Source organism: Schistocerca cancellata, chromosome 2 (assembly GCF_023864275.1).
Source record: "Schistocerca cancellata isolate TAMUIC-IGC-003103 chromosome 2, iqSchCanc2.1, whole genome shotgun sequence".
NCBI classification, from domain to species: domain Eukaryota; kingdom Metazoa; phylum Arthropoda; class Insecta; order Orthoptera; family Acrididae; genus Schistocerca; species Schistocerca cancellata.
Genome location: NC_064627.1, coordinates 433,598,532 through 433,624,322, shown reverse-complemented (window position 1 = coordinate 433,624,322; position 25,791 = coordinate 433,598,532). Strand labels below are relative to the sequence as shown.

The 25,791-nt window shown below is 39.5% G+C and overlaps 1 protein-coding gene across 1 annotated transcript in view; it reads right to left on the bottom strand.

The window, feature by feature from the left end:
• LOC126154773 (coiled-coil domain-containing protein 40) overlaps positions 1-25,791 on the bottom strand; it is a 241,992-nt gene that overhangs the window by 171,436 nt on the left and 44,765 nt on the right. Inside the window, exons 3-4 of the mRNA XM_049916184.1 lie at positions 20,186-20,429; positions 7,581-7,763 (exon numbers count right to left, since the gene is read on the bottom strand). Coding sequence (XP_049772141.1) covers positions 7,581-7,763; positions 20,186-20,429 — 427 coding nt within the window. The remainder of the gene's footprint in view (positions 1-7,580; positions 7,764-20,185; positions 20,430-25,791) is intronic.

Genomic DNA, 25,791 nt, shown 5'->3' with positions numbered 1-25,791 from the left:
TTATAAGTTGCGTAGACTGGGGGATAAGGAGGTCGTGCCTTTGGGGTCAGTGACAGTTGACTTTCACATAGGGAAAGTCTGATATAATGTGTGCAAGGAGGTAGTATCATGCTAAGCGAGGGCTATGACATGATCCTAGGAGTAGATTTCTTGCATCAAAATCATCCCAAAATTGACCTTGGGCAATGAACTGTGGAACTTCGTGGACTGTTATTTCTGATAGGGGAAACTGTTGTCTATGCAGAGTTGTCGCGAGGGGCATTCAACATAATGAACAAACTAATTGAACCACATACATTAGCATTAAGGCTTAATTCACATGAATGTGTGTCTGGTGGCACCGGGAAGTCGCTTTAGGTAAGTGTGGGGTCGAATCTACCCGTGGGTACAGTATGTGTCATTGAACTATTGGAGGATAATGAAGTTTTGAGTCCATTCGGTTGTTTTTGAAATGTACTGTTGTACGTGTACAGGAGGGGAATGATGGGCGAGTAGTTCCCATGAACATGGATAATTTTAGCACTGTAGATACGAATTTGTGGAAAGGAGTTTTAGTAGCATATTTGAATGTGCCAGATGATGAAGACTGGTGTTTGAGAGGTAGGTGATAGAATTGCATTGCGTGACAAAATTAAACATTTGAAAGGAGGAGAAAGAGAGCATATGGAATAATTATTGTGGGAATTTAAGGATTTGTTTTTTCCACAAGGGCCGTTACCAGCAACTCCATTAGTTCAACATAGGATACCAACAGCGAATGAAGCACCTGTTTACTGTAAACCATATAGAATACCGAGGTATTTGCAGCTGATTGTGGAGGATTTCATTGATCAGCAGCTTGTGGACGGTATTATAGAGCATAGTAATAGTTGCTTGGGAGCAGACATTGTTGTTGTGCCTAAAAAATCTATGGATGGAACTAAGAAATACAGGTTCTGCTGTGACTACCGATAGCTCAATAACAAGACAGTAATGGACACATACTGAATTCCAAACATACTGGAGACTTTGGATCACTTAGGACAGTTCCAGTATTTTACTATGATGGATTTGACAAGTGGTTATCATCAGCTAGAGGTGGCACCAGAGGACCACCCAAAAACTGCTTTCTCTACACCTGGAGGCCAATACTAGTACATTAGAATGCCATTCGGTTTGAAAAATGCGCCGGCAATGTTTCAGAGGTTGCTAGACAGTGTCTTGAGGGGTTTGAAGCCATGGCAGTGTCTTGTCCATTTGGATGACATTATGGTGTTTTCAAGTAGTATGGAGCAACATAGACAGTGGTTAAGGGAAGTCTTTATGAGGTTAAGAGCAGCTCGTTTGACGTTGAGCTTGGAGAAGTGTCATTTTGCATTAGAAGAAGTAAAATATTTCGGTCATATTATCAGTAAGGATGGAGTGCGAACAGATCTGAGGTTGGTACAGGTTGTAAGGGATTTTTGGAAACCGAAAACAGTTAAGGAAGTGCAGTCATTCATCGGAATTTGCAATTTCTATCGAAAGTTCGTGAAGGGTTTTGCAGATTTAGCACAGCCATTGACGTGATTGTTCCGGAAGGGTGTGAAATTTGAGTGGATGGAAGAGTGTCAGAAAGCGTTTGACAAACTGAAAGAAGTGTTAACATCAAGTCCAGTTCTTGTGTTTCCAGATTTTGAAAAGAGTTTATACTAGCCTGCAATGCATCGAATCAAACATTAGGGTGTGTTCTTAGTCAGTAAATTGATGGGAAAGAACATTCTGTAGCCTATGCATCTAGGCAGTTGAATGCAACAGAGAGGAATTACTCAACAACAGAGAGGGAGATGCTTAGCGTAATCTATGGAATCACATATTTTAAATGTTATTTATATGGGAGAAGATTTTGGGTAGTGACAGATCATGCTGCATTGAGGTGGTTGTTGAGGTTGAAGGATCTGTCCACTAGACTCGCTCGATGGGCTGTGAGGCTTAGTGGATTTGACCACGAGGTGGTGCACAAGCCTGGGAAGAAGCACAGTAATGCAGATGCACTAAGTAGGAAGGTGGCAAAAGCAGAAGTCATAGGTTATGACCTAGCAGTGTGGCAAAAATTACAGGACGTGGACAATGATTGTAAATTGTATCAGACACAGCCACAATTTAATGTGTACGACAGTCTTCTGTGCAAGGAAATGAAGTTAGGGCCAAGGGTAGTAGTGCCAATGAAGTTGAGGGATGAGGTTTTACAGGAATCACATGGTCACATGTTATCCGATCATGGAGGGTGTAGAGTGACGAATATGAGAGTGGTAGAGAGGTACTGGTGGAGAGGTAGGAAATGAGATGTGGATCAGTATGTCAAGAATTGTATACCATGTGCGCAGAGAGCAGATTTGAGTCGGAAACAGATACAGGTACGACGACTACCGGAAGCAGCATGTCCATTCTCTTTGCTCGGGGTTGATGTCTTAGGACCTTTTAGGCAAACACCATCAGGGAACAGATCCATTCTGACAATATTAGACCATTTTTCGAAGTATGTGGAGATGGTGGCTATGCCACATCAACAGGCAGCAATGGTCGCGCAAGTGTTAGTAAATAACTGGATTTTGAAGTTTGGTGTGCCAGAGACAATAATTACTGAACAAGGGACCAACTTCATGTCGGATTTAACGAAGGAATTGTGTAAATTGTTGAACGTGAAGAAGTTGAGGATGAGCGTGTTGCATCCACAGGCCAAAGGAAGGACAGAACGGGTACACAGAACATTTGGGAAGATGCTGAGTTCTTATGTGAATTCTCATCACCATCAGTGGGACGAGTATTTGAAGCATTTGTATGTGCATACAATGCCAAAATCCATACAAATACCGGCTTGTCTCCCTATGAGGTAGTGTACGGGCGAAAAATGCCATCACCATTTGATTTAGTGAAGCTACAGAAAGGAAGGACTGGTGAATCTGTACGTCAATTCGTGAGAACAATTTGGGATGTTTGGAAATGGGTACAAAAGGCAAATATGAAGGCTTTGGAAAGGCAGGAAGATACAGTAAAGTGGAAAGGAAGTTTACCGCAGTGTAGAGTTGGGCAATGGGTAATGCTGTCCATCCCCTAAACGCAAAAAGGGAAAACGAAGAAGTTCCTCATGAGGTATCAAGGGCCATACCAAGTTGTTGAAACCATATCTCCCATTAATGTTAAGTTTCAGCTGCCAACGAGAACAACGATAGTACACAATGTGCAGTTACAGCCATTTAAGGGTTGCCCGGATGTGATTCCAGATGTGTCGCAGGAAGGAAAGAGGAAGAAAGAGAGAGTGAAAAGAGGTTCTAAGCACAGAGAAAACCGGAAGATAGAGTACAGCATGAAGTACCATATGCTTTGCGATCTAGAAAGTAGTAGAGCACTTGTAGTTATTTTTGATTTCTTGTTACGAATCATTGGGTTTATGTAGAGTAATTAGGCTGTATTTTATATGCGTTTTTGAGTATTGTGAGCCTGCTAGGGGCAACAGTCCTCTTGAAGATGAAGGAAGGGTGATGGTGACACCTGTCCTCAGGTCACTGGAGAGGGAAGTGTAGCATCTGATGTATGTGGAGTGTTGTTGGAGGAGAAATCGAATGCAGTTCTTGAGAAATAAATACGTCGGTGTAAATTTTGCGGCAAAGCCATAGCAAATATATGTTGAACAATGTCAGAGTTTCCTGCTTAAATTTTTAGTTATCGACAGTGCTGGGTCAGGAAAGTCGTGGCTATTGCACCAGTGCATATAATGTAAATTTAAGGATGAAAGTAGTCACACAATTGGTGTTGAGTTTGGATAAAAAATAGTGAACGTTGGAGGAAAATCTGTGAAGCTACAAATATGGGACACGTGCATGTTGCAGTTATTTTTCGCCAGGGGGAAAGTAATAGATTGTCCAAGGGACATCGTGGAGCCAAAATTGAGCTTGGAACGGGTTGCGATGCATTGGATCTTGTCCACCTATGAGAATTTGATAGTAGTAGCAAGTTGTTTTGAGCAAGAAGTATTTGCAGAAGTGAAACATATAGAGCTTGAGGGGAGTGGAATTTTAATCAGTGGAACTAAGTGTAAACTAATAGGACCAACCCTCCATCTGCCAGCATCAATTTCAGGAGTCACGCAATTGAATGTTACGCAGCCACAGCTGTACTGGCCAGAAGCCACTTTAGAGTTTTTGCCAAGGAGAATCTGACCTTGTTAAATGAAACTCTGAAGCCAGGTCTGTTGAGATCCATAAACCAGTTCATTTAAAGCAAGAGGGGTGCATATTAGCCGAACAGCTTGTGCAACGTGTTGCTCAGTATAGGGAAAGGCAAATAATGATCATTTTGAGCACCTTTGTGCCAAGTGTCATCACAGCCTTAACTTTGTTATGTGTTGTTTACTTTCTGATCAGGCAGAGAGCCAATTCCCAGAGGGATCCGAGGGTAGTCCAAGTCCCAGTGGATTGGATACCAAGGGCGTGAGATGAGTAGGTAAGAGGTTGATTGAGCAATGGTCGTCCAGTAAGGAATTTTTACATTTTGTTTTATGTCATGGTCTTAAGGGGCACTAGACCACGTCTAAGTTTTCTAATAGTAAGTAAGTATGTCATCGAGCAATGGACAACCCGGGGAACAGGTCTTTCCGAAGAGGGGAATAATGTAGTGGCACCACCATTTAGGATAGGGAAAGTTAATTTTGTGCGATATTTGGAGCACAAGTTACAGCCAGGCGTGAGCTGGATTGCAGTAAGTTATGCATACCAGCAGTTACGAAGTCAAAACAGAGGTGCACAGCCAAGTATAAATAGCTGCCGTTTTCTAACGAGATTCATTGAAGTGTTACAGCTCTCCTGGACGGCGGGGCATGTCACACCACTGGCTACACGCAGAGCACATGGGGCACCAGCATTCCAGTCCACGGCGTGTCACTGGTTCAACCCTCTGAGGCCAACAAGTGTGGCAGCTCTCCTGGACAGTGGGGTGTATCACACCACTGTGCTACACGCAGCAACAGATGGGGCGCCAGTGTCCCAGTCCATCGCGAGTCATTGGTTCAACCCTCTGAGGCTGACACACGGTCCGCAGCCAACCAGCGGTGGGCCACTCTTCGGCTCGCTACTGCGGGCAGTTGTCTCATCTCCCGACACACACCGGAGGCTTCCCGAGGTGAGGGCCACAGATTCGGATGCCGGATAGTGGGCGTTTGTTCGTTGCTGCAATCTCAACCACGCCAGCATGGAGAAGGACGCAGCTGGCCACCCGCAGCTCACACCAAGCAGCACTGAGTCGGCTGCTGGCACAGCCATCCTGACATCATCGGAACTCAGCGGGCCGGCCAAGGCCGGCACGACACAGTGTTGCATTGCACAGGCTGCTGGTGTGCTTCCTCAGCATTGCGAGGCCTGTGACGTAGACTGAAGTGAATGGAGCACTGTAGTGGAAGCAAATAAATCATTTGGAAAGTTCTCGCCGTGTTTTAATACAGCACCTCCCAGCACCCATACACTACATTTGATGTCTTCCCACTACATTTGGTCATCATGATACATTCGGTGGCAGAAGTCGCCACAACAAAAGGCAGTTTTTGTATAAGTGCATCATGCATGCAGAACTCACGTGTTCCATTATATAGGCTGAAAACAATTAATATAATCTTCATGCTTTTAGAAATTACACATTAAAATGCTTATCAAACACCAAAAGATGCATCTGTTAACAGCCATCTCTTTTACATGACATGATTTCTGTTACAAAGATTTCTGGTACATTATTAATCCTATTGGAACAACGAAAATTGCCATCCAAAACCCCAATGGACATTAATTTTTGAAGTGGAATAATCTGCACCATCAATTCATGATAAAAATACTTATGATGTACATGTGCTGCTTGAACTCACTGGCCCCACTAACCGTGTGTTACGTTTCTATCCCTTGCACTTGCTGCCCCTCTCTCCTCCATTTCTATCTAATACAGCCTGCTGCCTTACTCCCAGCTATCAACCATCTTCCCCCAAGCTTGCATCCCCATCTCTTTTCTCTTCTCGCCCACTCGGCTCAACACAACCCCTCAACTCATAAAATGTAGTTGTACATGTGTGTGTGTGTGTGTGTGTGTGTGTGTGTGTGTGGTCTAGCCCAGAAAAAAGATTTGTCTGAAAGCTATTTACATTCTGCCAGAACAAGTTAAGGAACATACAGAACGTGGGTCACCTAGTCCAGTCTTTTAGGAGAACAATACTGATGTGTATAAATGCATTTCTGAAACAGGTCTTATAAAATCAAATGGAAATTTTAATGCTTTCCTTTTATGAGAAAACAAGGTGTGTATCATGGAAAACAAATATTTATTTGTGCTCACAGTCATTTGTACTCTTGACCCACCTGCATATACCTGTTCCATTTCTAGTTACATCAACAACTATCTTTATCTTTCATCTGATTCTTTTTTATTTACATTAACCACCTTTTTTCCTTCACACACTCTTTTCTTTGATGCTTTTTATATCTTTCTGCTATTTATACTTTTCATTATGTCTCCTCTCACCCCTAAGCTTCACTCCTCTACATTCCAATTTCTTCCTAGATTTCCTCACCTGAACATTTCTTATATTTAATGTTTAGCTTTTCTCATTTCCAAACTACTATTACCTAAAATTTGTAGAGAATGCATAAAACTATTTTTCAATAGACAGTTGGGAAATATTTTCATTCTCCTAATTAACCTTTTGACTGCTACAGATGTTTTTTTCTATATTCTGTGATGAGAGCAGCTTTGTTGCTATTGTACTGGTCACCTAATACTGCAACCTGTGCTCAGAGATGGCATTTCAGCTGCTATACAATACTTATCATCTGATTTTAAGGAAACCATTCAGAGGATAAATTTGACTTTTGCACTTCTCACAGTCTGATATCTTCTTTTGATAAAGGACTGAACTGCTTTTCATTATTCAGAAACGTTACTGTGCTGCATGAAATTAAGTAGACCATTGCACGAAATTTTGTAGAGTTTGCGGAGGCAAAAACACATTGCATAAACATTTCTTATGACTGATTTCATCTCAACCATTGCTGTGTAAGAAATGTAGATAACATATTGAAATTTTATTTAAAATTGAGAGCAGAATGCTATCTCATTTCACTCTTGACATATTGGTTTTTATATCTAGCAGAAGGTTGCACATGGCGTGCCCACTTCTGTCCCTGTACATCAGGAATCTTGTAGTCATAACAACTGCCATATTTCACAAATGATTCAAGATATCAAAACAAGGTATTTTGCAAATGAAAGCAAACAAAGAGACACATAGTTTATGATAAATACTAGATTTTTTTTATTAACCAAGATATGGAAGTGGCTCCTCCACAGCAGTGGGAGGGTCAGAGGAACGGGGCATGTAAACACATCAACAGCACTTAAGGGAAATCCAGGGGCCTTGTTTAAACATGTCCTCAGCACCTGACAAGCAATGGAGCATGATGAGTAAACTCGTCCACAGCACTTAAAGGGTTAAGAACAATAAATACAAACATTGGGTCAGTAATTCTGTGACAGGTGGGCAATTATTACAAAGATGACTTTAAAGAATGTTTTGTAGTATCTGTTACCTGACTCCTCGTCTTTTCATGCAGCTGCCGCAGTGATGCATTCAAATACTTTGCTGACTTGTCCTGGGTCACTTGCTCTTGCATTACTTCTAAAATTTTGTCCTCTAATTGAGTTCTCTCTGTTAACAACTTTTCAAGTTCACGATGCAAGGCAGATATCTCATTGCTGTGCTTCTTTCCTTCCTGAAATATTTGTATAAAAAACAATATTCTTCTTGAGAACCAATCCCCACAACAAAGATATACTGGTAGAAATAATGTTAGTCACAAAACTGGCTGCTTAGGAGTAACCAAATTATACCTACTTATTCTGAATTCTAATGAAACCATTGAAACACAATTTTATGAAATGAACAGCTCTTTTTAAACTATATTCAAATAAAAATAGATTGAAAAAATACTTTACTCATTACATGACAGTAGATGCAGCCACATAAAGACAGGTAACACTAATGGTAGCTTTCATATGGCAAATTAAAATGAAGTTGAAAGAAACAAGTCTACCTGTTACTTGTACCAGGTCAAGTTAGTCAAAGTAACATAGAGAAATAAACACTGAGTTGAAATAAAAACAAGACAAAAATGGCTTCCATATGGATTTTAATGATATAATGTGTACAATATAAATTTTTTATGAAATGTGCTTAGAATTCCTCTTTAATTGCATTGGTTTCAGCTGTATTTTTAATCTGCTTGATCATTTTGATGTAAAAATTTTTTTCTTGATAGGAAATACTATTTTCATATATTTGTTTATTTTCCTTGAAGAATTTTAATCTGGATCTCTTGCCATTGAAGGCCAGTGATGATTTTATGTATTGCTCTTATTTTGTGCTTTTCATCATGAAACACTGATTCCAAAGCTAAGGATTGTGTTAACATAACAGTAAACAGTGAAAAGACACATATAGCCACAAATTTATGATGAGGTTCTAGATTGCTATTATCTCTGTGTATTCCTTCCAGTTCAGCCAAGAGATATTCACCCTCAAAACATTTGTGGTGATGATGGGATTTAGGGTGCTCAAAAATGAGATCTTTAGTATGGTTACAGGAAGCTAAGTGTGGTTAAAAGGTGTAAAAGTTTAAAAATTTCATTAAAATTCATAAAACACAAATGTAATCATGCACTTACCTATCTAAAATTACACTGATGATAAAACAAATACTATTTTAGATATTAAAACTTACAATAAAAAATTACCAATGCTCAGTTAGGAATGATTGACAAACATGGACTGGTTGTTCACAAATAAAAACTGAACATACTTTTTATTAAAACGTGATCTACAAACCCCATTTGCATAAAAATACTATTTTCAGTTTGTTGATTGCTGTTTATTATTTGGAGACTACTAGTTTCAGGCACTGTCACACATCTTTGGATTAGTTGAAAAATATAATACCAAATGACGCTATGGACATAATTTTGATTTTTAAGTATTCCACAGGTAAAAAGTCCCACCTATTTACAAAACAATGGTTGTATGAGGTATCATATTAGGGTGATTCCATGGTTATGAACACAGCAGCATCCAACTTAATCAAAGACATCACTCAAGGAGTAGACAATAAAGAACATGTATGAGGCATCTATCCAGACTCACAAAAAGCATTTGACTGTGTTGATGTTACCATATTGCTGGACAAACTGTGGAACTATGGCATTCGAGGCACAGCCCATAATCTGATTAGATCCTATTTGAAAAATAGGAAATGGCTTGTGTCTATTAGCACTACAGAGGGAGCATACAAATCAAACACCATTGACATTAATTTTGGTATTCCACAGGGGTCAATATCAGGACTAGTTCTTTATATTACACTCCTGGAAATTGAAATAAGAACACCGTGAATTCATTGTCCCAGGAAGGGGAAACTTTATTGACACATTCCTGGGGTCAGATACATCACATGATCACACTGACAGAACCACAGGCACATAGACACAGGCAACAGAGCATGCACAATGTCGGCACTAGTACAGTGTATATCTACCTTTCGCAGCAATGCAGGCTGCTATTCTCCCATGGAGACGATCGTAGAGATGCTGGATGTAGTCCTGTGGAACGGCTTGCCATGCCATTTCCACCTGGCGCCTCAGTTGGACCAGCGTTCGTGCTGGACGTGCAGACCACGTGAGACGACACTTCATCCAGTCCCAAACATGCTCAATGGGGGACAGATCCGGAGATCTTGCTGGCCAGGGTAGTTGACTTACACCTTCTAGAGCACGTTGGGTGGCACGGGATACATGCGGACGTGCATTGTCCTGTTGGAACAGAAAGTTCCCTTGCCGGTCTAGGAATGGTAGAATGATGGGTTTGATGACGGTTTGGATGTACCGTGCACTATTCAGTGTCCCCTTGACGATCACCAGTGGTGTACGGCCAGTGTAGGAGATCGCTCCCCACACCATGATGCCGGGTGTTGGCCCTGTGTGCCTCGGTCGTATGCAGTCCTGATTGTGGCGCTCACCTGCACGGCGCCAAACACGCATACGACCATCATTGGCACCAAGGCAGAAGCGACTCTCATTGCTGAAGACGACACGTCTCCATTCGTCCCTCCATTCACGCCTGTCGCGACACCACTGGAGGCGGGCTGCACGATGTTGGGGCGTGAGCGGAAGACGGCCTAACGGTGTGCGGGACCGTAGCCCAGCTTCATGGAGACGGTTGCGAATGGTCCTCGCCGATACCCCAGGAGCAACAGTGTCCCTAATTTGCTGGGAAGTGGCGGTGCGGTCCCCTACGGCACTGCGTAGGATCCTACGGACTTGGCGTGCATCCGTGCGTCGCTGCGGTCTGGTCCCAGGACGACGGGCACGTGCACCTTCCGCCGACCACTGGCGACAACATCGATGTACTGTGGAGACCTCACGCCCCACGTGTTGAGCAATTCGGTGGTACGTCCACCCGGCCTCCCGCATGCCCACTATATGCCCTCGCTCAAAGTCCGCCATCTGCACATACGGTTCACGTCCACGCTGTCGCGGCATGCTACCAGTGTTAAAGACTGCGATGGAGCTCCGTATGCCACGGAAAACTGGCTGACACTGACGGCGGCGGTGCACAAATGCTGTGCAGCTAGCGCCATTCGACGGCCTGGTGTGTCCGCTGTGCCGTGCGTGTGATCATTGCTTGTACAGCCCTCTCGCAGTATCCGGAGCAAGTACGGTGGGTCTGACACACCGGTGTCAATGTGTTCTTTTTTCCATTTCCAGGAGTGTATTTATGATAATGATACATCTACATCTACATCTACATACATACTGTGCACGGCGGAGGGTACCTCATACCACAACTAGCATCTTCTCTCCCTGTTCCACTCCCAAACAGAACGAGGGAAAAATGACTGCCTATATGCCTCTGTACGAGCCCTAACTTCTCTTATCTTATCTTTGTGGTCTTCCCGCAAAATGTAAGTTGGCGGCAGTAAAATTGTACTGCAGTCAGCCTCAAAAGCTGGTTCTCTAAATTTCCTCAGTAGCGATTCACGAAAAGAACGCTTCCTTTCCTCTAGAGACTCCCACCTGAGTTCTTGAAGCATTCCCGTAAGACTCGTGTGATGATCAAACCTACCAGTAACAAATCTAGCAGCCCGCCTCTGAATTACTTCTATGTCCTCCCTCAATCCAACCTGATAGGGATCCCAAACGCTCGAGCAGTCTATAACAAAGACTGCTACAGCTATCTTATATGCAGATGATACCACATTAATATGGTGTAATTCTAGGTATTCACAACTTGAAGTGAAACCCAATATTTCAGCAAGCATAATTCTGCAGTATTTTAATGAAAACAAACTAAAATTAAATACAAATAAATCAGTCTATATTGAATTTGATCTTTGGAGGCAAAAAACTCATTAAAACAAAATTTTAATTGGTGATGATTCTATGAAAAAAGAATACTCGACCAAGTTTCTTGCCCTGATACTCGATGCAGCATCAAGTGGTCTGATCATGAAAATGATATTTGCAAAACGCTATCTACTACCATATATGTCCTAGTAAAACTCACACCTTCTTGTAACATTAATACTGTGAGGCAAATGTATTTTGCACTATTTGAATCCCATCTAATCTATGGGATAGAGGTACGGGGATCCAGCAGTAAAGATAATACGAAAAGAGTACTTACCCTACAGAAGAAGGCACTTAGAATTGTGGGAAAGAAATGTGCCAGGGAATCCTGCAGAAATTTATTTAGAGAATTTGAAATACTAACTGTTCATAAACTGTATGTACTTAAGATAACCATTATGGCAATAAACAGCAACAAAACACTTAATGAAGAAATACAAAATCACAACACTAGAGATAGAGAGACACCTCACAATATCTCTCATAGAACCACACTTTATGAGACAAGCCCTCACTACACAGGCATAAAATTACTGAATTGCTTCCACCCTAATATCTCCAAAATAACCATTACAGAACCAAAAAAGAAATTAAAATTATGGCTCCTAAACAATCCTATGTATTCAATAGAAGAGTTTCTAGATTTAGTACACTCGAGTGATGGAAGACCCAGTTTCTAAAAATATATGAATCTCAGATCTTAGACCATGTCACAAATTGTAAATATATGGAAATAACGTAAATTTTTTTAATCTATATATTGCAACAGCAAATTGTTTTTATGTCTAGTCCACATACTTAACACCATTCTCGCGACTAAAGGATGTAGAGGCTTGTCTCACTAGGGGTAAGATAGATACTGCCTACAGGAAAATTAAAGAGACCTTTGGAGAGAAGAGTACCACTTGTATGAATATCAAGAGCTCAGATGGCAACCCAGTTCTAAGCAAAGAAGGGAAGGCAGAAAGGTGGAAGGAGTATATAGAGGGTTTATACAAGGGCGATGTACTTGAGGACAATATTATGGAAATGGAAGAGGATGTAGATGAAGACGAAATGGGAGATAAGATACTGCGTGAAGAGTTTGACAGAGCACTGAAAGACCTGAGTCGAAACAAGGCCCCGGGAGTAGACAACATTCCATTTGAACTACTGATGGCCTCGGGAGAGCCAGTCATGACAAAACTCTACCATCTGGTGAGCACGATGTATGAGACAGGCGAAATACCCTCAGACTTCAAGAAGAATATAATAATTCCAATCCCAAAGAAAGCAGGTGTTGACAGATGTGAAAATTACCGAACTATCAGTTTAATAAGTCACAGCTGCAAAATACTAACGCGAATTCTTTACAGACGAATGGAAAAACTGGTAGAAGCCGACCTCGGGGAAGATCAGTTTGGATTCCGTAGAAATGTTGGAACACGTGAGGCAATACTGACCTTACGACTTATCTTAGAAGAAAGATTAAGAAAAGGCAAACCTACGTTTCTAGCATTTGTAGACTTAGAGAAAGCTTTTGACAATGTTAACTGGAATACTCTCTTTCAAATTCTGAAGGTGGCAGGGGTAAAATACAGGGAACGAAAGGCTATTTACAGTTTGTACAGAAACCAGATGGCAGTTATAAGAGTCGAGGGGCATGAAAGGGAAGCAGTGGTTGGGAAAGGAGTAAGACAGGGTTGTAGTCTCTCCCCGATGTTATTCAATCTGTATATTGAGCAAGCAGTAAAGGAAACAAAAGAAAAATTCGGAGTAGGTATTAAAATTCATGGAGAAGAAGTAAAAACTTTGAGGTTCGCCGATGACATTGTAATTCTGTCAGAGACAGCAAAGGACTTGGAAGAGCAGTTGAACGGAATGGACAGTGTCTTGAAAGGAGGATATAAGATGAACATCAACAAAAGCAAAACGAGGATAATGGAATGTAGTCAAATTAAGTCGGGTGATGCTGAGGGAATTAGATTACGAAATGAGACACTTAAAGTAGTAAAGGAGTTTTGCTATTTAGGGAGTAAAATAACCGATGATGGTCGAAGTAGAGAGGATATAAAATGTAGACTGGCAATGGCAAGGAAAGCGTTTCTCAAGAAGAGGAATTTGTTAACATCGAGTATAGATTTAAGTGTCAGGAAGTCGTTTCTGAAAGTATTTGTATGGAGTGTAGCCATGTATGGAAGTGAAACATGGACGATAACTAGTTTGGACAAGAAGAGAATAGAAGCTTTCGAAATGTGGTGCTACAGAAGAATGCTGAAGATAAGGTGGGTAGATCACGTAACTAATGAGGAGGTATTGAATAGGATTGGGGAGAAGAGAAGTTTGTGGCACAACTTGACTAGAAGAAGGGATCGGTTGGTAGGACATGTTTTGAGGCATCAAGGGATTACAAATTTAGCATTGGAGGGCAGTGTGGAGGGTAAAAATCGTAGAGGGAGACCAAGAGATGAATACACTAAGCAGATTCAGAAGGATGTAGGTTGCAGTAGATACTGGGAGATGAAGAAGCTTGCACAGGATAGAGTAGCATGGAGAGCTGCATCAAACCAGTCTCAGGGCTGAAGACCACAACAACATGTATGTAATATGTAACTCTACTAAGCAAGGCTCTGACTTATCCAGAAGACTGTAACAAAAAAAATTGTAATCAGTTGATGTTGGATCAAAATTAATAAAGAAATAACATTTGTATGATTCGCCCTGCAGTATTAACATGAAAACAGACAGACTTGAATATGAAAAACATGCAGTTACATTTTTATGATGCAAGCTGTGTTGCCACCAAACAAAGGAGCAGGAAGTGTTACAGAACAAGCCCCTAGAAGTAAGGATTGTGGATCACTACTTCCTGGCAAATATGAGGTGCGAAAATAAAGTAATGAAACTGATGTGAAAAAAAAAAAAAAAACGTTGCTTACCACTTTAGTCAAGTTTAGTGTTGTCTCCTTCAAAGTATTTCCCTTCTGATTGCACACACTTCTTTGACCGCTGTTTTGACTCTTGGAAATAGAAAAAAGTCACACGGAGCAAGATCTGGTAAATAAGGTGGCTGTGGTAGTACTGAAATTTGTTTTGAGGTTAAAATTGCTGTACTGACAGAGCAGTATGGGATGGCGCATTATCATGACGTAGAATCCAATTATCAGCAATGTTGGCATGGAGATGAAGAACTCTTTTACGAAGTCTTTCTAAAATTTCTTTGTAGTAATATTGGTTAACTGTTTGTCTAGGAGGCACACACTCCTTATGAACAATTCCCTTGGAATCAAAGACGCACACAAGCATGCATTTCACTTTTGACTTTGACATGCAAGCTTTTTTTGGTCTGGGTGATCCCTTTGAACACCATTGCGAACTTTGGCGTTTTGTCTCTGGATCGTACTGAAAAACCCAACTTTCATTACCAGTGATAACACGGCTCAACAATTCTGGATTGATTTCCATTTGCTCTAACAGATCATCTGCCACATTTTTCCGTGTTTCTTGCTGTTGTGACGTCAGATTTTTGGGGACCATTTATGCACAAATCTTTCTCATACCTAGATCTTGTGTTATCACTAGACAAACCGTTTCTCGATTGATGTTCAGTTCTTCTGCAATCATTTTCACGGATAATCTTCGATCAGGTCATATGACTTCACGCACCATGGTCAAGCTGACATCCGTCCGTGAGGTTGATGGTCGTCCACTGCGGTCTTCATCTTCAACATTTGTTCTGCCTTCACTAAACATTTTACTGCCAATTAAAAATTTGAGCTCTTGACAAAACCTCCTCTCCAAAAGCCTTCTGGAGCTTATCGCAAGTTGTCGTTGCGTTTTCACTTAATTTAATGCAAAAAGAAATGGCATACAGTTGTGCAATATTATACGTTTCCATGACGAGAGACACAAACACGTGTTAACTTATTACAGCACAACTCATGACCGAGCAGTTGCATCAACATGCCACTTTGACTAGGAGCAGCTTATACACCAAGGCCAAAAAATATTGTGCCTACGAAAGCCTGCAGTGTTGCCACATCTTGCAAAGAAAATCAGTCTCATTACTTTATTGTCGCACCTCGTATGACCCACTTAAAAAACACAGTGCCTAACAAGGTTGTGGGGGGATGTGATAACATTCTTCAAACTAAAATTCAAAATTATGAAAGCCAGCTCATATGTTGAATTCAATAAGAACTCTTTACAATTAGGGGTAGCGTCAAAGTTTGCAAGGGTCAAGGTTATTAATAGTGCTATGTTCGAAAAAGTGTGAAAAAGAAAGTGGAACAACTGTAAGAAAGACAGAAAATAAGGGCAAGATACATTGAAAAAGATAAGTTTAACAAAACAACATTCAGTTTACATTTACAAGGGCATTCAATAATTAAAGAGACAAATTGGTCTGGAGAAAAAAGTGTTTATTTTTACAAAACAATACTTTTTCTACTTTTCAACATAATCCCTTTGAACATTTATGCACTTGTTCCAATGGGCTACAAGTTTTTTTTATTCTGGCTGCCAAGAACCAATTTCCCACATACTTTTTCACATCCTCGTTGCCCTGCAATCGCTTCCCATGTGATGCCTGCTTCAGTGCATCAAACAAATGGAAATCACTAGGTGCTAAATCAGGACTGTAAGGGAGATGAGGCAGTACTTCCCAGGCAATTTTGTTGAAGGTTAGTTGAGCAATATGAGGATGTGCATTGTCTGCTGAAGAATCACACCTCTTCTCTGAGATCTACGACATCTCTCTCTCATGGCTGGCTTCACCTTGTTTAAAAGCAAATCCGAGTAGTATTGGATTCTATTGTACGCTGCTCTTCAAGATAATCACAGAAAACTGGACCATCAGCAAGATGACTTTTCCTGCTGACGTTTGGGTTTTGAATTTTTTCTTGACAAGTGAGTTGGTGTGCTCCCACTCCATGCTTTGTCTTTTTGATTCTGGCTCATAATAGTGAACCCAAGTTTCATCACAAGTTAAAATTTTGTTGAGGAAGTGTTCATCTTCTCTTTCATTTGGTTCCTTTAGTTCTGTGCACACTCTCAACCTTGTTACCTTGTGTAGCTGCGTCAACTCTTTTGGGACCCATCTTGCACATATTTTGCAGTACTTTAGCTTGTTATAGATAATGTTATAAACTATACCAGTACTAACTTCAACCTTATAAACTATCATTTCCACAGTCACATGGTAGTCAGCATGAATAATGTCATCAATTCGAATTTCAAATGAGGGAGTTGAAACTGCAACTTGTCAGCCAGAACAGTGTTTGTCAGTCACTGAGTCACGACCATTTTTGAACTGCTCTACCCACTTGTAAAAATTTGCATAATTCATACAACCTTCACCATAAACTTTAGACATTCTACAGTATATATTCACTGGTTTCAACCCTTCAGTGAGTAAAAAAACAAATAACAGAATACTGTTCAACTAATGTGGATGTTTCAAGAAGACATGCCATCTTGAAATGTATTTTTGAGATTATAAACAAAATAATGTTGATACTTCAGCTGATCAGGGCTCATTCCAGTGATGTCACCTTAAAGCCATAAAAGTACCAAACTTGCTCTAGATACAGTTTTTTCCCCAAACCTATTTGTCTCTTTAATTGTTGAATGACCTTCGTACAGTTATGGAATCTGCTAACATCATTGCAATTTTGCACGCTGAAGACAGAAGCATGCCAAAACTGTAGTGCACTTGAAAAAAATAGTTAACTTCTGTAAAACTGACACAGATCCAGGGGAGGAAATGGAAAAAGTGTGACATATAAATAAATTCTAATATGACAGTTAATTTAACATTATTTTTGCCATCAATGAACAAAAACTATTGAATAAAAGGCTTAAGCACAAGTAAAATACTATGTTCTGAGATAGGACATCAAACATAAGATTCTGGATGTGGAAGTAGCAAGCAGGAAAACAAAAGTGACCAAATTTCACAAGACATTTATCGGCCCAGCTCCAACAATCCACACAATATTTTTATTTTAGTGCATCATGTTTTAAAGTAGCTTTTTATATAAACAAATTAGTGTGGAAAAAGTTATCAATAACTTACAAGTAACAAACAAGCTATTGAACACAAGGCAAAAGAGAGTGTAAGCATGCACACTTTAAGATAGACAAACGAAATTAATTCAAAATTTTATACTAATGAGGCAACTGAGATTAAAATGGAGTAAGGAAACACAATTATTGACATTGACGAAATGAGTTACATAAGCACAACTATGCAGTTCTTTCAGCATACAGAAATTAAAAAGTACTTGACAAATAAATTCTTAGTTGATTTAAATGCTAAATTAAGAAGCAGTGAAACTTTTACTTACCCCATGTCATAAATTTAAATTATTATTTAGAATGAATCCTAGAATGCCAGAAACAAGAACACAAGTAGCACTCCATAATGGTAATGAGTCTATGTGGGTTCTTTGAGAAGATAGGGAAGCAGTTAATGAACCCTCGGGCACAGCCTTATCCCATAAGTGGGAGTCAACATAGACAAAGGTTCTAGCATATGTATAATGTAAAAATTGTGTTTGCTGGCCTTGTTATACACTGTGAATCTCTAAATAATAGTCTGCCTCATACACTATTAAGAATAAATGGTAAGTAACCTGTCAAGGAGTAAGTGTGAAATTTTTGCACGTTTATATTTGCTGAATTTTGCATTAGCTTTCAACTGTTTCATTTTTAGTGGCAAATATTTTGTGTGAATTGTATGCCTGGCCATGGACAACTGCCACTCAGCAATATTGGCAGTAATTTTTCTGAACAACTTTAAGAACAATTTTTTTAGCTCTTACCCAGAAATTAATGTGATAATGAGTTATTACCAGCAGTAAATGGATGACACCATTGCATTGTTTAGAGTGAGGAAAAATGAGCAAAACAGGATTGTTAAATGTTCAGCATCCTAAAAGGCATTTCACCATAGAACTGGAACAGAATGTTGTGATAAACTTCTTGCTATCCAGTTGAAAATACTTTTAATGATGTGCTGTAGGGCACTCACACCCCCCTAGGCAAAGATAAATTGCAATGAGAACTGTGATTTGCCAAACAGGTCACAGAAACAAATGGATGCAGGATACACCATGTGTCTGGTTAAGAAAATTAAAAGCATGTAACAATAAGAAGCTAAAAATTAAGAAGAAATATGTCACTTTGACATATGAAGGATGAATGACAGAAAAAAAAAACACCAAAATTCATTTCAGGTACAATACCGCTACCTATCAGACTGAAGGGGACATTGTACAAATACTAAGGCAAAAACTTGGCATGGCAAATAAGAAACAATATAATAATCCCATAGTTTATAAACTTAAATTCACAGAGTGCAACACATTTTTTATAGGTCAAACTGAGCAGAATTTGGAAACCTTTAAATGCAAACATTTTATGTTAACAAGTTTCCTGTTACCAGTCTCTGTTTATTTATGAGCATCTGTATTAATGTGGCATGTATGTATTGTGTTATGACTGTGGGGCAACATATGGCACTGTCTCCTGTGACCATGGGAGTGTGTGTGGTTGTGTGTGTGAATGTGTGTACTTCTATTAGAGAAAGAGCAAGAGCTGAAAATCTAGTACAAATAGTTTTCTGCTGCATGTTTTTATGTGCCACGCATCAATCAGCTATAGACGAGTGGTTGACTCTCCCTTATTTTAAACAATGAAGACTCAAGGTTGGAATATAAACAATATTAGGAAAAGGATAGATGACACGTTGAGCTCCAGATAGGCAGAATGAAAAGACTGCTACACATAAAATAATTATTAAATAATGATATGAAACAGTTTTTTCATTGTGCCTGTCTGCAATTCAATGATTTCCCTTATTTTACATATTATTCCATTCAGGAATTTTCAATGTTGTTTTAATATTTATTTATATTTAAACATACATGTGAAGGAAATGAAAAAAGAGTGGATGACAATATGATTCTTTGAATGTTTGGTGAATGGACTGCAAATGTTTACATGAAAAGTATTGTGCCACAAGATCTATCTCCTGATATGATTAAACTGATATACAATACTGTAGAATGAAACTTAAGAGCTATCAACAAACCAAAACCTACTAAGACTTGCACTTTCAAACAAACAACAGGAGATCTCAGGTTTGATGAGTCACAAAAAATATGAGAACATTGGAAACCATAAAAGGTAGTGTTTTTATGTTCTTTGATAAATGAAAGATCTCTGAAAGTGTTTTAGAGAGCAAATTACAAGACTGAAAGGAGGACATACTAGCAGTTCTCATTACAACAACTGTTAAGACTACATTTGAACTGCCCAACTCCAACACTCCACACAATATTTTTATTTTAGTGCATCATGTTTTAAAGTAGCTTTTTATATAAACAAATTAGTGTGGAAAAAGTTATCAACAACTTACAAGTAACAAACATATACATAAAATGATTACACGTTCAGACATGTTACCTATCCTCCTTTTACGTTCTGTCTTTGATGAGAGCAAAAAACATTCATGTCATCCTCACATGGTGTTATACAACAAAACCCTGCTTTCTACCATGACTATATACATTTTATATGGAATTAAACAGAACAGTCTATATACTTTAGGATTTGACCCAGGAATCCTATTTCCTTATCAGCCACTTTAGGCTTTTTTTTTTCATTTAAGTTACTCACTACCAAAATAAGCATTAGAAGCTTACCAAAAATATGACTTAAACATTATGTAACTGAGTTACCATGGAAAACTTACATTGACAGCTGTTTCAAGAGATTTTTCTGTTTCTTCAAGCATTGCCATATTTGATGACAATTGTGTCTCAATAAGAATCCTCTTATCATTGTTCACTGAGATCTGCTTCTCTACATTTGCTAAATCCATCTGTAATTTCTGAAGCATTCCTGTGAGTTTCTCATTTTTCAGCATCTCATCATTAGCTGACTTTTTATAGCTTTCAATTTCTTGATTCAGAGTTAGAAATTTCTCATGAAGATTTCTGAGCAAAATGTATGGTGAAGCAAACCAAAGTTTGTGTAAGATTAACTCAAAAATAATTTCCACTTTATGTATATTTGAAGAAGTTAGCTTTCAATTGGTTTTGTATGCAAAGCATTCATTCTAAACAACAAAAATTATATCAAGATTAAATAACAGAAAGATAAAGCATATATGCTCATTTAAGTGTTATTTGCTTTATTACTTCCTAGGAATATAGAAAGTACTTCATTTTGTAAAATTGAAACACCTGTGTGGATAGTTCACATGTGTTGCACATCAGCCACTGTGTAATCTGTTTTCCACAGGAACAAATCCATTGATTATGGAAGACATGGAAAGCACAGACTGCTTGTCATGGAAGACCTACTAACAAATACTAGTGAAATGCATATTTTCTTGCAATTTCATTTTATAAGTCCACTGAAGAATAGAGAGTATTCTAATTTGGTAAGTAACTTCTAAATTATGGTGGACATAATGATGGGAAGTATACAGCAGCATCGCAAACTACAACACCTGGTGCAATTTCTTGATAGATTAAAACAGTATGCATGCCAGACCAGGACTTAAAACAAAACTCTTGTGTCTTAGTGAGTGTCTCATGCAGGAATACAATTTACTTGATTCATAGCTTCAGGTGGGCAATAGCTCTGTCTTATGGAAATGTCTGGTGGTGAGAGCAATAACTCCATAAGGCAAGGACTTGGTTTGAGTCCTGGTCTTGGTTTGAGTCCTGGTCCAGTACACCCACTCAATCTGTCAGTAACTTTGATTACAGCATATACACAATTACAGAGTGAACAAAACCATTTAGATAAAACCAGATTTTTGTGCTGAAATAGCAATGCAATAAGAATGCTTTTGAGTGCAATATATAAAATCATTTTTCATCTGATAAAGCAAAGTACACATATTCTGAAGACTTAATAACCTATTGTCAAATCTAAAAGCCATCATATTTTTATTTATTTCACCAAGAAAAATCCACTTTGAAAAACTATAAAATTACAAGGAGACAAAAGGGTTGGCCAGTACTTAGCAGTACCATAATGGGGCAAAAATCCAAACACAAACAACACATTGCTGTTGTGATCCTCAGTCTGAAGACTGGTTTGATGCAGCTTTCCACACTACTCTATCCTGCGTGAACAAGTTCATCTCCAAGTAAACTGCAGCCCACATCTATTTGGACCTGCTTACTATACTCACCTCTTGGCCTCCCTCTGCAATTTTTACCCCACACACATCCCTCCAATACTAAATTGATAATTACCTGATGTCTTAGAAATGCTTTCAGTCAAATTATGTCACAAATTTCTTTTCTCCCCAAATCCTTTCAGTATCTACTCATTAGTTCACAATAAACCCACCTGACCTTCCGCATCCTTCTGTAGCACCACACTACAAAAGTTTCAGTTTTACTCTTGTCTGAACTGCGTGTCATCTACATTTCACTTCTGTACAAGGCTACACTCCATACAACTGACTTCAGAAAAGACTTCCTAACACTTTAAATTTATATTCAATCTTAACATATTTCTCTTCTTCAGACACACTTTTCTTGAGTGCCTGTGTACATTCTACTTCATTTCTACTTTGACCATCATCAGTTATTTTGCTGCCCATCAGTTATTTTACTGTCCAAATACCAAAATTCATCCACTATTTTCAGTGTATCATTACTTAATCCAATTCTGTCAGCATTGCCTGATTTAATTTAACTATGTTCCATTATTTTTTATTACTTTTATTAAAAGCCATCTTATATCCTCCTTTATATGAATGTGTGGTGTGTGTTGTACGGACATGTCTGAAAGAACAGATGCCACAAAGAATCTGCAGCTGTCATACATAAATTCAAGTTGGAAGGGGGAGAAAGGAAAGGAAAGGAAAGGAAAGGGAAGGCACTATTGGTGTCAGCTGTGTTGGGACTTTATATGAAATCAGCGATACCATGTGGAAAAGTGTGCCAGACTAGGATTCAAACCCAGGATCTTCTGCTTACTAGGCAGTTGCGTTAACCACTGTGCCATCTGCACAGGGTTTATTTCAATTGCACAGACTGTCTCACGACACATCTCGGCCAAGCCCAGGTTCAAATCCCGGTCCGGCAGATATTTTCCCTCATTGCCACTGATTTAGGAGGCCCAATGCAACTGACATCAAGAGTTTCTTTACTTCCCTATTCTTCCCCCTCCACCTTCAATTTACTTCTTATATAGGGTGATTATAATTAAAGTTAAACTTTAGAAATGCTGTATAAATAACGCCACTGGTCAGAATGATATCAAATTGCAATGGAATATTATCACAGGAGGAGGAAAACGTATGGCAGAAGAAGAAAAATAGTGTGAAAATTGATCAGTAGATGGTACTGTATGTGTCAGAATATGCAAATGAAAACACCTGTCATGTGCACGAACACCCCGGGAACATGGCTTTTCCTCCTTTCGCATCTCCGATGTTCACTACAAGTGTCTCAATGCAGGATAGCACTCTGCTTATAAAGCTGTATTACAAGAATGATGAGTGTGCACATGTCACTCTGCAGAAGTTCTCGTTGTCTTGCAGTCGCGTTTTTGCTTCCCGAGCACGGGATCCCGGGTTCGATTCCCGGCGGGGTCAGGGATTTTCACCTCCCTCAAGATGACGGGGTGTTTGCATTGTCCTCATCATTTCATCATCATTCACGGAAGTCGCAAGGTTGGACTGAGCAAAGGTTGGGAATTTGTACGGGCGCTGATACCAGCGCAGTTCAGCGCCGCATAAACCAAACATCATCATCATCTGCAGAAGTTCCAGACACTGAAGGGTTTGAAAAAAAGGCGTTGGTTCGATGACTGCCACGGCTCTGGAGCAAATGACTCAGAAATTCAAAAAGATGCCTTATTTTGCTGTGCAACCTGGTAGAGGTAGAAAGTGAATTGATTTTACGCCAGTGGGAGGAGTGGCCACAGCAATGCAGGAGGAGACGAGTGGTGGTGTGCAAACATGTAGTGCACGGAGAATTACTTGAACATTGGACATACCCAAGAGCACAGTGCATAAGATCCTATGAAATATCCTTCTTTGTGATCCATTCAAAATTATCCATGTGCAGGAGTTGCTTCCTGTTGACCTGCCAGGAAGAGAGATCTTTGCTTTAGAATTTCCGGTTTGTACAAAGTGGACAATGATGGGCCATGGAAGATTTTGTGGACAGACAAGGCCCACTTCCATCTGAAAGGTTATGTCAATACACAGAATTGTCGAATATGGGCAATGGATTAACCACACGCAAATGAACCAGTACCACTTCATTTATCATAAGGCCATCTTTTTTTGAAGAGACAGGTGCTTCCAGTCCTGTTACCTGTACCGTCACTGGTAAGGGCTGTGAGTGTCTTTTGTGCAACCACGTCATTCCAGCTCTCCAACAGCATGGATGTGTGGATGGGATCATTTTTATGCAAGGTGGCAACCCTCCGCATATTGCAAATCCAGTTAAGCAGCTGCTGAAGTGCCATTTTGGAAAAACTAGAATTATCAGCCGCCATTTCCCTACATCCTGGCTATCCTGATCACCTGATCTTAATATGTGTGACTTCTGGCTGTGGGGCTACCTGAAAGATGTTGTGTTCAGTGTTCTGATTACAAACTTAGCTGCATTGAAAGCACATATTCCACAACACATTCTGAACGTGACCCCAGAAACACTTCAACCATTTGTGGAACATGCTGTTTCTCGATTTTAACTTGTTGCAGAAAATGGTGGGCAGCATATTGAACATGTTTTGTGCCAGTCACATGGAAATTAATAATCTGATTCGATATGGATTGATGCTTTTTGCACAGATATGGCCTCAGGATGATTTAAAACTGATGTGATTTATGCTTTTTATGTCGTTTTTGGACTCAGGACAGTTAAAAACCAATGTGATTCATGCTTTTTATGTGGTTTTTGGCCTCGGGACAATTAAAAACCAATTTTTCCCATCCGATGTGATATGACCTTGCTGTGGTGGATGGGCTTGCGTAACTAACAGTATCACACCTGTACACCGATGCACACTGAGTAGTACAGCTTGTTTAATGTCAAATGTACACCTTACACATTGTCGTATGATTCTTTTGTAATTTGTAGTTGACCACTACTAAATTAAGCTGCTCACAGCGCCATCTATTCCTACATTTTGTAACTATTTATTTTTCTTCTGCCATACATTTTCCCCCTTCTCCATTAATATTCCATTGCAATTTGACGTCATTCTGACCATATTCTGCGGTGTGCCTGTTCTTTTGGGCATGTCCAAAACAACAGAGACCAAGCATTCATACATCTGATTCGCCTCAATGGACAATGAATCCAGCATCTTCAGTGCAGATGCACAATTACGTTAACCTCCTGTGGAAATCTGAAAGTAGTGAGCATGGAGGACATTGATGGTGACTGTGGATAGGTGGCGCTAGGTGGGAATTTGGGTCAGCTGAGAGGCCTGCTGAAATAGTCTATACAACTGCAATAAACACAGTGTCTGGGTGATGCAGTGGTTAATGCAACTGCCTAGTAAGCAAGAGATCCTGGGTTTGAATCCTGGTCCAACACACATTTTCACTTTGGAGCTCACAGAAGCTAGTATGGGGTGAGGATGCATATTGCCCTTCTGACTAGTGCCTTAGATTGTCTGGATGAACACGGGGGGATTGATTCCTAAACGGAATGAGATAACATTAAGAGTGAAATTGAAGATGACTATGAAGGATCTCAAACAGCTGTCAACTGAAATTACAAAAATATGACAATTTTCTTCCTGCAGCAAGTGTTCACAAGCAACTGCCACATAAAATCAAGCCATTCATGAAATTATTAGAGAACTCAGAAACTGTAAATGGTGCAATTTTTACTGTGGGTTATTGATAAGAGACTGTGAGTAGCAACTTATCCTATTTCTCGGAGTTATTTTTTTATACGAGAATTATATCACAATACCAACAACCACGATTGCATTAATTAATTAAGATACCAATCCTGTGTTGTGGAAGAAGGAGCATGAGCTAGTCATGTTTCAAACATCATACAGCATTAAGCTGTATTTTGAACACTATTACAGCTGTTTACAATAATACTATATACATATCTAGCAAAGCTTTTCTGTATCACTCAATATTTCTTGCACATGGCATTGTAAGAATATGAAAATAATATTATGTACATGAAGCACCACAGCTCAAATGTTTCTCTAAAATGGAGGAAAACCTATGTACACCACATTTAAGATTATTTTAGCACAATTAAATTACTATGCAATTCAAAATCAGAAAGAGTATAACTAAATTCAGTATACTGAGCATAAGTATCATCATGTATTTGGTGAGTGTTA